General features: G+C 53.4%; 1 protein-coding gene across 1 annotated transcript in view; it reads right to left on the reverse strand.

The window, feature by feature from the left end:
- Positions 1-1,034: 1,034 nt before the first annotated feature.
- COPA (coatomer protein complex subunit alpha) overlaps positions 1,035-14,258 on the reverse strand; it is a 44,862-nt gene continuing 31,638 nt past the window's right edge. Inside the window, exons 15-32 of the mRNA XM_014957332.1 lie at positions 13,739-13,878; positions 11,267-11,352; positions 10,741-10,879; positions 9,526-9,688; positions 8,677-8,823; positions 8,252-8,441; positions 8,030-8,125; positions 7,073-7,161; positions 6,028-6,151; positions 5,662-5,751; positions 5,428-5,537; positions 5,151-5,228; positions 4,891-4,959; positions 4,526-4,662; positions 2,523-2,709; positions 2,329-2,439; positions 1,470-1,631; positions 1,035-1,369 (exon numbers count right to left, since the gene is read on the reverse strand). Of these exons, the coding sequence (XP_014812818.1) occupies positions 1,160-1,369; positions 1,470-1,631; positions 2,329-2,439; positions 2,523-2,709; positions 4,526-4,662; positions 4,891-4,959; positions 5,151-5,228; positions 5,428-5,537; positions 5,662-5,751; positions 6,028-6,151; positions 7,073-7,161; positions 8,030-8,125; positions 8,252-8,441; positions 8,677-8,823; positions 9,526-9,688; positions 10,741-10,879; positions 11,267-11,352; positions 13,739-13,878 (2,328 nt within the window). The 3' untranslated portion in view covers positions 1,035-1,159. The remainder of the gene's footprint in view (positions 1,370-1,469; positions 1,632-2,328; positions 2,440-2,522; positions 2,710-4,525; positions 4,663-4,890; positions 4,960-5,150; positions 5,229-5,427; positions 5,538-5,661; positions 5,752-6,027; positions 6,152-7,072; positions 7,162-8,029; positions 8,126-8,251; positions 8,442-8,676; positions 8,824-9,525; positions 9,689-10,740; positions 10,880-11,266; positions 11,353-13,738; positions 13,879-14,258) is intronic.

Consider the following 14,258-nt stretch of genomic DNA (forward strand, 5'->3'; position numbering starts at 1 on the left):
TTCTCCTCCTAGGGCTCCCCTCCCTCATCCAGAGTCCCTCCCCATCTCTCCTGGAGCCCCTTGAGGGACTGGAAGGGACTCCAAGGTCTCCCCGGAGCCTTCTCTTCTCCAGGCTGAACCCCCCCAACTCTCTCAGCCCCCCCTCCCAGCAGAGGGGCTCCAGCCCCCTCAGCATCTCCGGGGAGGCCCCATCCAACAGCTCCATGTCCTTCTGATGGTGGTGGCCCCAGAGCTGGAGGCAGCACTGGGTCAGGGGGGTCTCCCCAGAGGGGCAGAATCCCCCCCCCTCACCCTTTGGGGGTGCAGCCCAGGGGGTGGAGGGGCCTTGCTGGGCTGCCAGTGCACGGTGCCAGCCCATGGCCAGCTTCCCCCTCCCACCCAGCCCCCCCAAACCCTTCTCCTTGGGGCTGCTCCCCATCCCTCCATCCCCAGCCTGGGCTGGGATTGGGGGCTGCCCCCACCCAGGGGGAGAGGACCCTGCCCTTGGCCTGGTTGAACCCCATAAGGGTCACACAGGACCACATCTCAGAATCACAGAATCTTCTAGATTGGAAGGGACCTTCAAGATCATCTTGTCCAACCGTCAACCCAACTGACAAAAATAGACACCCCCACAACAAACAAGGAGCATCATCACTAAACCATCCCTCCCAGCACTACATCAACCCGGCTTTTGAACACCTCCAGGGATGGGGCCTCAACCACCTCCCTGGGCAGCCCATTCCAATGCCTGATAACCCTTTCAGTGAAAACATTGTTCCTAATATCCAGCCTGAACCTCCCCTGGGGCAACTTGAGGCCATTTCCTCTCATCCTGCCGCCTGTGACTTGAGAAAAGAGACCGACCCCCACCTCTCTACACCCTCCTTTCAGGGAGTTGGAGAGAGCAAGAAGGTCTCCCCTCAGCCTCCTCTTCTCCAGGCTGAACACCCCCAGCTCCCTCAGCCTCTCCTCATCAGACTTATTCTCCAGACCCCTCACCAGCTTTGTCGCCCTTCTCTGGACCCGCTCCAGCCCCTCGATGTCCTTTTTTATGGTAGGGGGCCCAAAACTGGACACAGTACTCAAGGTGAGGCCAGCCCCCTCATCCAGCCCCCTCTGGATGCCACCCCGTCCCTCAGGAGTGTCACCACACAGTTTGGAGGGGGGGTGGCAGAATTCAGGACACCCTTACCGTGGTGACGCGGCAGATCTGCCCGTGGAACTCGGGGCAGTAGCAGGCACCACTGAGAGGACACTTCTCCACGGGTTTGCCCCGATAAATGGGGCGGTACGAGGCAGCACAGATGTCAAAGGGGTTGTGCATGTCATAGTTGAGCTGGTAGGTGTCGGTGGGGTTCTTCTCACACGCCGACAAGATCTTGCGGGTCTGCAAAAAGCCACCAAATTGACCAGAGGGACAAGGAGAAGGGAGTCCAAAGAAGGTCTGCCCCAGCAGATATTTCTGCCCGTGCCCCTCACGGACGTACCTGTTGGGCCACCTCGGGTTTTGGACCCAGTTCCAGCAGGCGACGGGCAAAAGTAGCGGCCGTCTTGAAGTTTTTGAGTTTGAAGAAGAGGTTGAGGGCAGTACGAAGCACCAAGATCATGTGGACGGGCTGGAGGTTGGAGTGGGTGAAATAGGCAGCCATCTGCAGGGGCAAGGAGGAAAAGTAGGGATACAATCACCACCAACCACACAAATAAGTGAAAGCCCTAAAATACTGCAAGAAACAGAATCACAGAATCTTCTAGGTTGGAAGGGACCTTCAAGATCATCTTGTCCAACCGTCAACCTCACTGACAAAAATAGACACCCCCACAACAAACAAGGAGCATCATCACTAAACCATCCCTCCCAGCACCACATCAACCCGGCTTTTGAACACCTCCAGGGATGGGGCCTCAACCCCCTCCCTGGGCAGCCCATTCCAAGGGCTGAGAACCCTTTCAGTGAAAAAATTGTTCCTAATATCCAGCCTGAACCTCCCCTGGGGCAACTTGAGGCCATTTCCTCTCGTCCTGTCGCCTGGGACTTGAGAAAAGAGACCGACCCCCACCTCTCTACACCCTCCTTTCAGGGAGTTGGAGAGAGCAAGAAGGTCTCCCCTCAGCCTCCTCTTCTCCAGGCTGAATAACCCCAGCTCCCTCAGCCTCTCCTCATCAGACTTATTCTCCAGACCCCTCACCATCTTTGTCACCCTTCTCTGGACCCGCTCCAGCACCTCAACCCCTCCCAAGTAATCGTTTTAAAGGAGGGAAGTGGCAGAATTCAGGCTTCCCAGTGCCTTTTTGCACCCTATTTCCCCCTCATCTCCTTTCAAGTGAAGAAATTCACAGTTTCTCTACCTCACAGATCCGCTTCTGCTGCTCCAGGGTCTCTTTGGGCAGCTTCTTCCTCTCAATCTCCATGGAGAGCCCCACAATGTACTCCCGGCAGATGGCTATCAGCTGCTGGGCCTTTAGAGAGGGAAGAGAGTCATGTCTTTGGCCTCCTGCCCCACAGACACGTGGAAGAGGGGACAGAAGAGTCCCCCTCTCACCTCAGCGATCTCCTGCTTGTTGTCCACCACCAGCAAGGGCACGCTGAGCAAGATGGAGCGGAACTTCTCCACGGCCTCCTCGAATTTGCCGGCCGTGGTGAGCTGGTAGCAGAGCTGCAGGCGTTGGATCAGGTCGTTGAGCTTCAGGCCAACAGCAGGGAGGGCATTCTTCAAGCCAGCTTCTTTCCTGGGCGGGGGGGAGGGCACAAAATTGAGGTTGGGGGGGTACAAATGGGACCACTGCAGAGGCCAGAAGGTCACACACGTTGTCAGCTCGGCTGTAACTGGTCAGAAATGTTTGGAGCCCGGGCCATGGTGCTTTTCTTGGCCATCAGCTGGGCATAAAAGACATCTCTGCTTCCATAATTCTGCCCCCCCACAACACCCAGCTCTCTCTGCATTAGTGCAGGTTGAGAAGCTCGTTTTGCTCCAGTGGCTTCCAGGCACCACCATAAAAAACACCCCTGTGGTTCTCCAGATGCCTCAGACCACCCTTTTTCAAGGCCAGGTTGGACGGGGCTTGGAGCAACCTGGTCTGGTGGGAGGTGTCCCTGACCAGGGCAGGGGGTTGGAACTTGGTGATATTTAAGGTCCCTTCCAACCCAAACCATGCCATGACTCTATGATTTGTCAGAGGCAGAACATTAGTGCTGGAAAACACAGCATCCCAACTACAGAACCTAAAAAAGTCTCTAAAAAAAACAAGGAAAGAAGCTTTTTAACATCTTTACATCTAACAGCACGCAGCAAAAAATCCCACTAAAGCCAGAATGTGCCCTATTTATATCCAGTGGGTTTAGTCTCTAAAAAAAAAAAAAAAATCAAGGAAAGAAGCTTTTTAACATCTTTACATCTAACAGCAAGCAGCAAAAAATCCCACTAAAGCCAGAATGTGCCCTATTTATATCCAGGGAAGGTTCCTCCCTTCACAACAGAGGGAGGAGACATTTTTGGCTACCACTCTCCAGGAGCCTGGGAGATAATCAGAGAATGGTTTGGGTTGGAAGGGACCTTAAAGACCATCCTGTTCCCTCCCAGCCCTGGGCAGGGACATCTCCCACCAGCCCAGGTTGCTCCAAGCCCCCTCCAACCTGCAAGGAAAGAAGCTTTTTAACATCTTTACATCTAACAGCACGCAGCAAAAAATCCCACTAAAGCCAGAATGTGCCCTATTTATATCCAGGGAAGGTTCCTCCCTTCACAACAGAGGGAGGAGACATTTTTGGCTACAACTCTCTAGGAGCCTAGGAGATAATCAGAGAATGGTTTGGGTTGGAAGGGACCTTAAAGACCATCCTGTTCCCTCCCTGGCCTGGGCAGGGCCACCTTCCACCAGCCCAGGTTGCTCCAAGCCCCCTCCAACCTGCCCTTGAACCCCTCCAGGGATGGGGCAGCCACAGCTTCTCGGGGCAACCTGGGCCAGGCTCTCACCACCCTCACACCAAAGAACTTCTGCCCCATATCTAACCTAAATATCTCCTTTTTCACCTTAAAACCCTTCCCCCTCATCCCATCGCTCCCCTCCCTCATCAAGAGTCCCCCCTCCCAGCTTTCCTGGAGCCCCTTGAGGGACTGGAAGGGGCTCCAAGGTCTCCCTGGAGCCTTCTCTTCTCCAGGCTGAACCCCCCCAACTCTCTTAGTCCCCCCTCCCAGCAGAGGGGCTCCAGCCCTCCCAGCATCTCCGGGGCCTCCTCTGGCCCCATCCAACAGCTCCATGTCCTTCTGATGTTGGTGGCCCCAGAGCTGGAGGCAGCACTGGCAGGAGGGATCTCCCCAGAGCTGAGCAGAGGGGCAGAATCCCCCCACCTCACCCTTTGGGGGTGCAGCCCATGGGGCTGGGGTCTTGCTGGGCTTCCAGCGCACGTTGCCAGCTCATGTTGAGCTTATGCAGCCCATGGGGTGGGGGTCTTGCTGGGCTTCCAGCACACGTTGCTGGCTCATGTTGAGCTTCTCAAACGGCACAAGGAACAGAGCCCAAAAGAGGAACCAACCCAAGTGCTTACCAGTTGCGATGTGGGTATCCATACATGGTGGGGAGACACGGCAGGGCCTGGTAGGTCGTACGGCCGCGGGCGTAGGTCTGCAGGAAAAGCTGCTTGTAGGGTCCAAAGTTTGTTACTCCCACCTGGTCGTGGAGGAGCTGGAAGAGACACGTTGATTGGGTGAGTAAAAGTTGGCCGGGGTTGCACAAAAGCTGCAGAGACATCACACCCAGGCTCACAGCACCTCCTGTCTTACACCCAGGGAACACAACGCACAGAATGATTGACAAAAAAGGCACAAAATCAAGCTGAAGAGTGGATCAGAGATAAAAATACAGGGGGAGAAGGGCACAGGCTTTTGCCTAGAAACTCCAGGGGACACTTACTCTCATCGCTGTCTCAAAGGAGCCGGCCAGAACGTGGTCAACGGGAAGCTGAGAATTGTTACACCACACCTACAAAAGTGGAAAGGAAAGATGTGCAAGAGGAATTGTGTAGATGCCCACTTTTGTCTCACCCCCCTTTACACCTCCTAACTCCCCCTAAAATCCCTGCACACACAGACGAGCGTTAATGAGAAAGACCAAACCCCAAAAAAAGAAGTAAAAAGTGTCTGAGAAGGACAGTTGGAGATTTGTGCCATTACCTGGGCTGGGCTGGTGCCCTTGGTGGGTGGCACGAAGAATCCATCCTCTGCTGTTCCTGCTGGCCCAGCAGGAACGTCCTGGGGGAACACACAGAGGTGTGATTAGTGTGGAAGGTTCCAGCAGCCAGATGAAATCAGAGCAGGCCACAGCTGTGGTGACCAAAGTCTCCCAAGAAGCCCAGAACACATCTTCCCACTTGCACCACCACAACCTGTCATCACCTTCCCCAAATAACTACACCTGGGCTACTTAAGAAGCCTCCCAGAAGCCTCCTACCAGTTCAGGAGGAAGATCCAAATCTTCTTCGACTTCCCATCCACCTCCTTCTTCCTGTCCTTTCCCCAGCCCTTCCTCTCCAAAGCCTTCTCCAGCATCCACAAAGCCATCTGCGTGGAGGGGGTGAGGGGGGAACGGTCAGAGCTCTTACACAGACACACATTTCCACTTCAAGGTCCCTTCCAACCTTGAGGATTTTATGATTCTACAGGAAAAACTCTGGGATTCACCCACCTTCATCCAGCTGCAGCTCCGCGTCTTCTCCCCAGCCCTCGGTGCCAACAGCGTCGATATCAATATCAGCAGCCAAGGCACCCCCTTTGCCTACAAAAAGAGGAGGGTCCTTCAATTACTCATTTCTGAGTGAGTCAGGTGTTAAACGAAGAATTACGTTACCCCAGCACCCTCCCCTCCAATTGTCAAGTCCCATTTTGTGCTAAAAAAGCTAAAGATTGGAAAGATTTGTCGAAGATGATGTAAATGTCAAGCTGGATTCCAACCCCTGGTGGTAACACACAAAAAAACTGAGGTTAAACGGGTTCAGGAGTCGCTGGAGACAAATGTTCAGCTTAATGGGACATTCCAGGCACAAAGTGATACCTTTGCCAGCAATTGTTCCTTCAAAGAAGCCCTTGGAGACGGTCAGAAGTGGCCAGTTGGTGTCCAGAGGCATGACAGGAGCAGGAGGCTGCAGCAGCTTGGCGTTGTGGTCAATGTCTGGGATCTGTTCAGGGAGGAGAAGAAAGCAGTTAAAGGCCATATAAGGAAAATCATAGAATGGTTTGGGTGGGAAGGGACCTTAAAGACCATCCAGTCCTTCCCCTGCCCTGGGCAGGGCCACCTCCCACCAGACCAGGTTGCTCCAAGCCCCCTCCAACCTGCCCTTGAACCCCTCCAGGGATGGGGAAGCCACAACTTCTCGGGGCAACCTGGGCCAGGGTCTCACCACCCTCACACCAAAGAACTTCTGCTCCACATCTCAGCTCAATCTCCCCTTTCACTGAATTTCACTGAATTTCAGAGTTGGAAGGGACCATAGAGATCATCTAGTCCAACTCCCCTGCTGAAGCAGGATTGCCTAGAGCTTGTCAGAGCATGTTACTCAGGAGCATCCAGGCAGGTCTTGAAAATCTCCAAGGAAGGGGACTCCACACCCTCCCTGGGCAGCCTCTTCCAGGGCTCTGCCACCCTCACCGTGAAGAAGTTTCTCCTCATATTTGAGTGGAACCTCTTCTGTTCCAACTTGTGCCCGTTGCCCCTCGTCCTCTCACTGGGAACCACTGAAAAGAGTCTGGCTCCCTCCTCCTTCAACCCTCCCTTGAGATCCTTGTAGGCATTGAGAAGGTCTCCCCTCAGCCTTCTCTTCTCCAGGCTGAATCCCCCAACTCTCTCAGTGCCCCCTCCCAGCAGAGGGGCTCCAGCCCTCCCAGCATCTTCCTCTGATCATCTCCCAAAATCCCATCCTTTGACCCACCCACCTTCAAGCATCAAAGAGTCTCAACACTAATAATTATGACTGGAACGGAGGTTGTTCCTCCCTCCCAGTAGGGAGCTGCCTCACCAGTCACACCAGCACCAGATCCCACTGTCATCTCCCTCCCAAACCCAAGCGCTCTTGTAACGAAGCGTTGCGCCATTTGCTAACCGTTTCCTTTTCAGGATCAAAGGTTTCCTTCAGGCTTTCAGCTTCCTCATCCAGACCATGGGTGGCAGCCGTGAGATAGGCCAGGGACTCTGAAATGAGATATAACTCACATGAACGTTTGCTTTTCATGGCCTGGAGAACAGAAAACTTCTCAAACCAGCACGTAACGCCCCACAAGGGGAAGTTTTGGGCCCCCTACCATAAAAAAGACATTGAGGTGCTGGAGCGGGTCCAGAGAAGGGCAACAAAGCTGGTGAGGGGTCTGGAGAATAAGTCTGATGAGGAGAGGCTGAGGGAGCTGGGGGTGTTCAGCCTGGAGAAGAGGAGGCTGAGGGGAGACCTTCTTGCTCTCTCCAACTCCCTGAAAGGAGGGTGTAGAGAGGTGGGGGTCGGTCTCTTCTCCCAAGTCACAGGTGACAGGACAAGAGGAAATGGCCTCAAGTTGCCCCAGGGGAGGTTCAGGCTGGATATTAGGAAAAATTTTTTCACTGAAAGGGTTCTCAGATGTTGGAATGGGCTGCCCAGGGAGGTGGTTGAGGCCCCATCCCTGGAGGTGTTCAAAAGCCGGGTTGATGTAGTGCTGGGAGGTCTGGTTTAGTGATGATGCTCCTTGTTTGTTGTGGGGGTGTCTATTTTTGTCAGTCAGGTTGACGGTTGGACAAGATGATCTTTAAGGCCCCTTCCAACCTAGAAGATTCTGTGATTCTGTGAATCACACCTTTAGGGGTGTCACAGGATTTAGGATTAGAATGTGCAGGCAATAATTGACGATTTGAATACGTTTGATTCATTGGTCTTGGATGATATCCCAGCTCTTGGATTAATTTCTGCTCACCTCGTTGAGTTTCTCAACTAAGGGATGACACCGTTCTGCCTCCAGACATCGCTGCTCATCCCAACAACCTCCCCAGCTTCTCCCCAGCCCACAGAAGCATATTTTACTCCGAAATTACTCACTTTGCCCACAGTTCTTCAGGATCCTCACTCTCTCTGCCACATCTCCTAGATACAAGGCGTTCTGGTAGTGGCCACTCATATCCTTACGGATCTCAGCTGAATCAAAAGACAAAGAAGACCCAATTGCTTTGCTGTTCTCTGCTGTGATGCCACTCATTCCATCTGGGAACGATGCTCACATCCTCTTATCTCATTTTGGTTTGCCCCCACCCCAGCACTCACCGATCTTCATCATCTTCCGAAGCTTCTCCAGATTGCCGGTGATGAGGTAGAGGAAGGAGAGCCTGTCGAAGTTCTTGGTGCGCTGGTAGCACATCTCCACGATCTGGTGATTGCCCTGCAGCAAAGCCACTTCTCCCAGTTTCTCCCAGCAGTTCTTGTCATCCAGAGCTTTGGCTGCTTCCAGAGCGATCTGACAAGAGAATTGAGATGGTTTACAAAGGCTTTGCAGAAAGGAGTTTTCTCTGGAGGCTTCTGGTGACAACGTCCATGATGGAAAGCAAGGGATTAAAAAGACCATCCTCAACTCCATCACTCTCAAATAATTCTTCTTCTTCCCAATATTCCTCTTCCTCGCAGCAAAAGTTAAGGTTGTGAGTGATGCCCCAAAGGATGGGCCTTTCTCCCTGCACCACCTGCCTCCTCACCTCGATGTTGCCACACTCCAGTGCCAGGCTGAAACGGGTCTTCTCATCCTTGACGAAGTGCAGGGCCACCTCCGGGTAGCCCTTTTTCTGCAGGTAGGCAATGATGGACTGGCCCACCAGCTTGGCGTTCCTCACCATGTGCAGCACCTGCAAAGAGAAGGCATTGAAACCCTCAACACCCCTCAGGAGGGACAGAATCACAGAATGGTATGGGGTTGGAAGGGACCTCTGGAGATCATCTAGTCCAACCCCCTGACAGACCAGGTCCACCCAGAGCAGGTCCCACAAGAATGTGTCCAAAAGGGGTTTTGAATGTCTCCAGAGAAGGAGATTCCACCACCTCTCTGGGCAGCCTCTTCCAGGGCTCTACCACCCTCACAGCAAAGAAGTTCCTCCTCATGTTGAGATGGAACTTCTTATGTTCATATTTGTGCCCATTCCCTCTTGTCCCATCACTGGGCACCACTGAAAAAAGACCGGCCCCATCCTCCTGACACCCACCCTTGAAGGATTTCCAGGTGTTGATCAGATCCCCCCTCAGCCTTCTCTTCTCCAGACTCAAAAGCCCCAAGTCCCTCAGCCTTTCCTCCAAGAGAGACGCTCCAGGCCCCTCATCATCTTTGTAGCCCTTTGCTGGACCCTCTCCAGCAGTTCCCTGTCCTCCTGGAACTGGGGAGCCCCAAACTGGTCCCAGTGCTCCAGCTGGGGCCTCCCCAGGGCAGAGCAGAGGGGCAGGATGACCTCCCTCCACCTGCTGCTCACGCCCTTCCCTGATGCTGTGTGACCTCTCCAGCAGTCTCTTTATCCTCAGGTCAAGGAAGAGCGTGGGGTTTCCTCGTGTCTCCTCACCTCATCATACTTTCTGTTGATCAACGCCAGCTTGAATTTGAATTCCGTGGGGTCGATAGTGAGGACCCTGGGGCGACACTCTCTGTCCAGGCAGTACACGTTGTTCCCCTTCACGCGGGTAACGTAGATGGGCAGGTCCAGGGTGCGGATGATTCCATGATCCCTACGGCAACACACAGCACACGTGGAGTCAACACATCTGGCTCCCCACATTCCCCACCTCAAAAACCACTCAGTTCTCCATATATGTTTTCATAGAATGGTTTGGGTTGGAAGGGACCTTAAAAAAACCCCAGTTCTCCCCCTGCCCTGAGCAGGGACACCTCCCACCAGTCCAGGTTGCTCCAAGCCCCCTCCAACCTGCCCCTGAACCCCTCCAGGGATGGGGCAGCCACAGCTTCTCGGGGCAACCTGGGCCAGGCTCTCACCACCCTCACACCAAAGACCTTCTGCCCCACATCTCAGATCCATCTCCTCAGTTTTGGTTTAAAACTCTTCCCCCTCATCCTATGGCTCCACTCCCCAAACACCAGCCCTGGAGGGATCTCAAAGCCGGTGCTGAGGGACACGGGGCAGTGGTGGGTTGGGCAGTGGTGGGTTGATGGTTGGTCTTGGTGAACTTCAAGGTCCCCTCCAACCCAGGGAAGTGGTGGAATCGCCAGAGCATCACAGAATGTTTGGGGTTGGAAGGGACCTTCAAGACCCTCCAGTTCCATCCCTTCCAGTGGAAGGGACATCTTCAAGGAGACCAGGTTGCTCCAAGCCCCCTCCCACCTGCCCTTGAACCCCTCCAGGGATGGGGCAGCCACAGCTTCTCGGGGCAACCTGGGCCAGGCTCTCACCACCCTCACACCAAAGTTCTGCCCCACATCTCAGCTCCATCTCCCCTCTTTCAGCTTCAAACCCTTTCCCCTCGTCCCATCGCTCCCCTCCCTCATCAAGAGTCCCCCCCCCCAGCTTTCCTGGAGTCTTTTTAGGTAAACCTGGATGAGGTTTTAACCTGGATGAGAAGAACAAGCCCCAGTGAGATGAGCAGTGCGACCTCCCAGCCCAGCAGCGTTAACACCATTGCTCAGGAAAAGCAACCAAACATGAGGTTTTAGCTCGGGCTGGCTTTGGGCACGTCCATGCTGTCATAAAAGTGCTGTTTCATGAGCACTAGCCCAAAAAAGCCCCACGGTAGCCCACAGGACACCTCCACGACCCCATCCTCACCCCGTGGTGACGGCGTATTTGATGTGGTTGCTGGTGGTGTAGATGAAAACGCCGCTTTCATCCCAGGCACCGCTCTTGACGCGGATGTTTTCGTGGATATTGCAGAGGGACTCCAGCTTCCTGTTGCAGATCATGATGGCTGGAGAGGAAAGGGAAGAGAAGGGAGGGCAGGGAACCCTCTGCTGTTAAAGATCTGCCTCTGAACCATGGCTCCTCCCTTCCACCATCCCAAATATTAAAGAGATGATGGAAAACACACAAAAATTGTCACCCTCTGCCTTAGTTTTTAGGGTTTAGCTGGATCCTTTTTGAGGGCTACAAAAAGCCCTCTGTTTTCCAACCTTGTGGAAAGGTTCTCCTGAAGATACAAAGCCCACACTATGAACATCCTCAGCTGCACCTTCCCCACCGGCCACGGCACCGGACAGATTCTCCAGCAGGGACTTTGCTCCCAGCCCAGGGAGGGGCTGGTGTGCACCAGGATCCACGTGAAACACTCTTGTGTGTGTGTGTGTCCCCTGCTCACCGTGCTTCGCCAGCAGAGCCACGTGGGACATGTCAGCCGACCAGATGACATATTTCACCTTGGAGATCTTCACCGAGGCAAGAGTTCTAGGAAAAGGACAGCACCAACATCAGAGGGTTGAACAATTCCCCTCCACAGCAGCTCTGGAGGAGGGGACAGAGTGTATCCTCAGCAAGTTTGCTGATGATACCAAACTGGGAGGGGTGGCTGACACCCCAGAGGGCCGTGCTGCCATCCAGCGAGACCTGGACAGGCTGGAGGGCTGGGCAAGGAAGAACCTCATGAGGTTCAACAGGGAAAAGTGTAGGGTCCTGCACCTGGGGAAGAAAAATGTCAGGTACCAGTACAGGTTAGGGGTGGACCTGCTGGAGGCAACTACTGAAGAGAAAGATCTAGGGGTCCTGGTGGACAGTAAAATGACAATGAGCAAACAGTGTGCTCTTGTGGCCAGGAGGCCAATGGGATCTTGGGTTGCAGAGGGAAGAGTGTGGCCAGCAGGTCAAGGGAGGTCATTCTCCCCCTCTGCTCTGCACTGGGGAGGCCACAACTGGAATCCTGCGTCCAGTTCTGGGCTCCCCAGTTCAAGAGGGACAGGGAACTGCTGGAAAGAGTCCAGCGAAGGGCAACAAAGATGATTCAAGGATTGGAGCATCTCCCTGATGAGGAGAGACTGAGAGAGCTGGGACTCTTTAGTCTGGAGAAGAGAAGGCTGAGGGGAGACCTTCTCAATGCCTACAAGGATCTCAAGGGAGGGTTGAAGGAGGAGGGAGCCAGACTCTTTTCAGTGGTTCCCAGTGAGAGGACGAGGGGCAACGGGCACAAGTTGGACCAGAAGAGGTTCCACTCAAATATGAGGAGAAACTTCTTCACGGTGAGGGTGGCAGAGCCCTGGAACAGGCTGCCCAGGGAGGGTGTGGAGTCCCCTTCCTTGGAGATTTTCAAGACCTGCCTGGATGCTCCTGAGTAACATGCTCTGACAAGCTCTGGGCAATCCTGCTTCAGCAGGGGAGTTGGACTAGATGATCTCTATGGTCCCTTCCAACTCTAAAATTCAGTGAAATTCAGTGAAATTCAGTGAAATTCAGTGAAATTCAGTGAAATTCAGTGAAGCTGGACGACAACCACCAGTGCCCAAACACTCCGAACCCCATTTCCAGGTGGCTCTGAAGGTCCTTTTTGAAGTCCACTGCCTTCAAAACCTGGATTTCTGAGGGGGTTTCAGGGCTGGATTTAACAGAACAAGGGAAATAAGGTATTTCCAAGCACTGTCTGCACTGTTTAATTTACTTGTAACTTTCCCAACAATCCTAGGAAGAAAAAGGCCTGGATGCTCCTGAGTAACATGCTCTGACAAGCTCTGGGCAATCCTGCTTCAGCAGGGGAGTTGGACTAGATGATCTCTATGGTCCCTTCCAACTCTAAAATTCAGCAAGTTCTGGGATGTAAGAGATGAAAATACACGGCATCCATCTGCAGATAATCCAGAACTTTCTCAAGCCTACAAAGATGGCCAAAAGCCATCTCCTTGACCCTTCCTTTGTGGCCAACAACGCGTCCACCAGCGCTAAACACGCTACCACCAGAGCATATGGAGAAGATACAAAACCTAAGGGAGGAGACACCAAATGAGTTTAGCTTGAGTTTGGGTCTTTTTTTTTTTTTTTTTTTTTGGATTTCTTTCTGCTTTTCCAGTGCCCAGTTCCGCAGGCAGAGGATTTACAAGGGGATGGCACCTCTCCCTGCCACCGCTGGCACGATGCCCGCGGCAGAAATCACACCTTGGCTGTGTTTACACACTCTGCTCTCCATTAACAGTTGTCAGCCGTGGTTTGGATGAGCCCCACGCAGCTGAGGCTGGATTCTGGAGGGCATTAATAGCTGCTACTTGTCCCCAGAGGCTACACGCCAACAGGATGACAAATATTTTAAGACTTTTCCCAGCAGAGGGGATCTTACCGCTTCTGCTGCACGTCAAAGAGGGTGATGGAGTCGGCGTCCCTCAGCAGCAGGTTCCCGGTGCCGGCGTAGAAAATCTCATCGCAGTTGGGCACCTGCACCTTCTTCGTGATCTCATTCTTCAGGTTTTTGATCAGGATCTGCCATTGGGGGAGAGGAAACGAAACTTAATCACAAAATCTTCTAGGTTGGAAGGGACCTTCAAGATCATCTTGTCCAACCGTCAACCTCACTGACAAAAATAGACACCCCCACAACAAACAAGGAGCATCATCACTAAACCAGACCTCCCAGCACTACATCAACCCGGCTTTTGAACACCTCCAGGGATGGCACACCTTGGCTGTGTTTACACACTCTGCTCTCCATTAACAGTTGTCAGCCGTGGTTTGGATGAGCCCCACGCAGCTGAGGCTGGATTCTGGAGGGCATTAATAGCTGCTACTTGTCCCCAGAGGCTACACGCCAACAGGATGACAAATATTTTAAGACTTTTCCAAGCAGAGGGGATCTTACCGCTTCTGCTGCACGTCAAAGAGGGTGATGGAGTCGGCGTCCCTCAGCAGCAGGTTCCCGGTGCCGGCGTAGAAAATCTCATCGCAGTTGGGCACCTGCACCTTCTTCGTGATCTCATTCTTCAGGTTTTTGATCAGGATCTGCCATTGGGGGAGAGGAAACGAAACTTAATCACAAAATCTTCTAGGTTGGAAGGGACCTTCAAGATCATCTTGTCCAACCGTCAACCTCACTGACAAAAATAGACACCCCCACAACAAACAAGGAGCATCATCACTAAACCAGACCTCCCAGCACTACATCAACCCGGCTTTTGAACACCTCCAGGGATGGGGCCTCAACCCCCTCCCTGGGCAGCCCATTCCAAGGGCTGAGAACCCTTTCAGGGAAAAAATTGTTCCTAATATCCAGCCTGAACCTCCCCTGGGGCAACTTGAGGCCGTTTCCTCTCATCCTGTCGCCTGTGACTTGAGAAAAGAGACCGACCCCCACCTCTCTACACCCTCCTTTCAGGGAGTTG

This window comes from Calidris pugnax, unplaced genomic scaffold, assembly GCF_001431845.1.
Source record: "Calidris pugnax isolate Ruff unplaced genomic scaffold, ASM143184v1 scaffold305, whole genome shotgun sequence".
Classification (NCBI taxonomy): domain Eukaryota; kingdom Metazoa; phylum Chordata; class Aves; order Charadriiformes; family Scolopacidae; genus Calidris; species Calidris pugnax.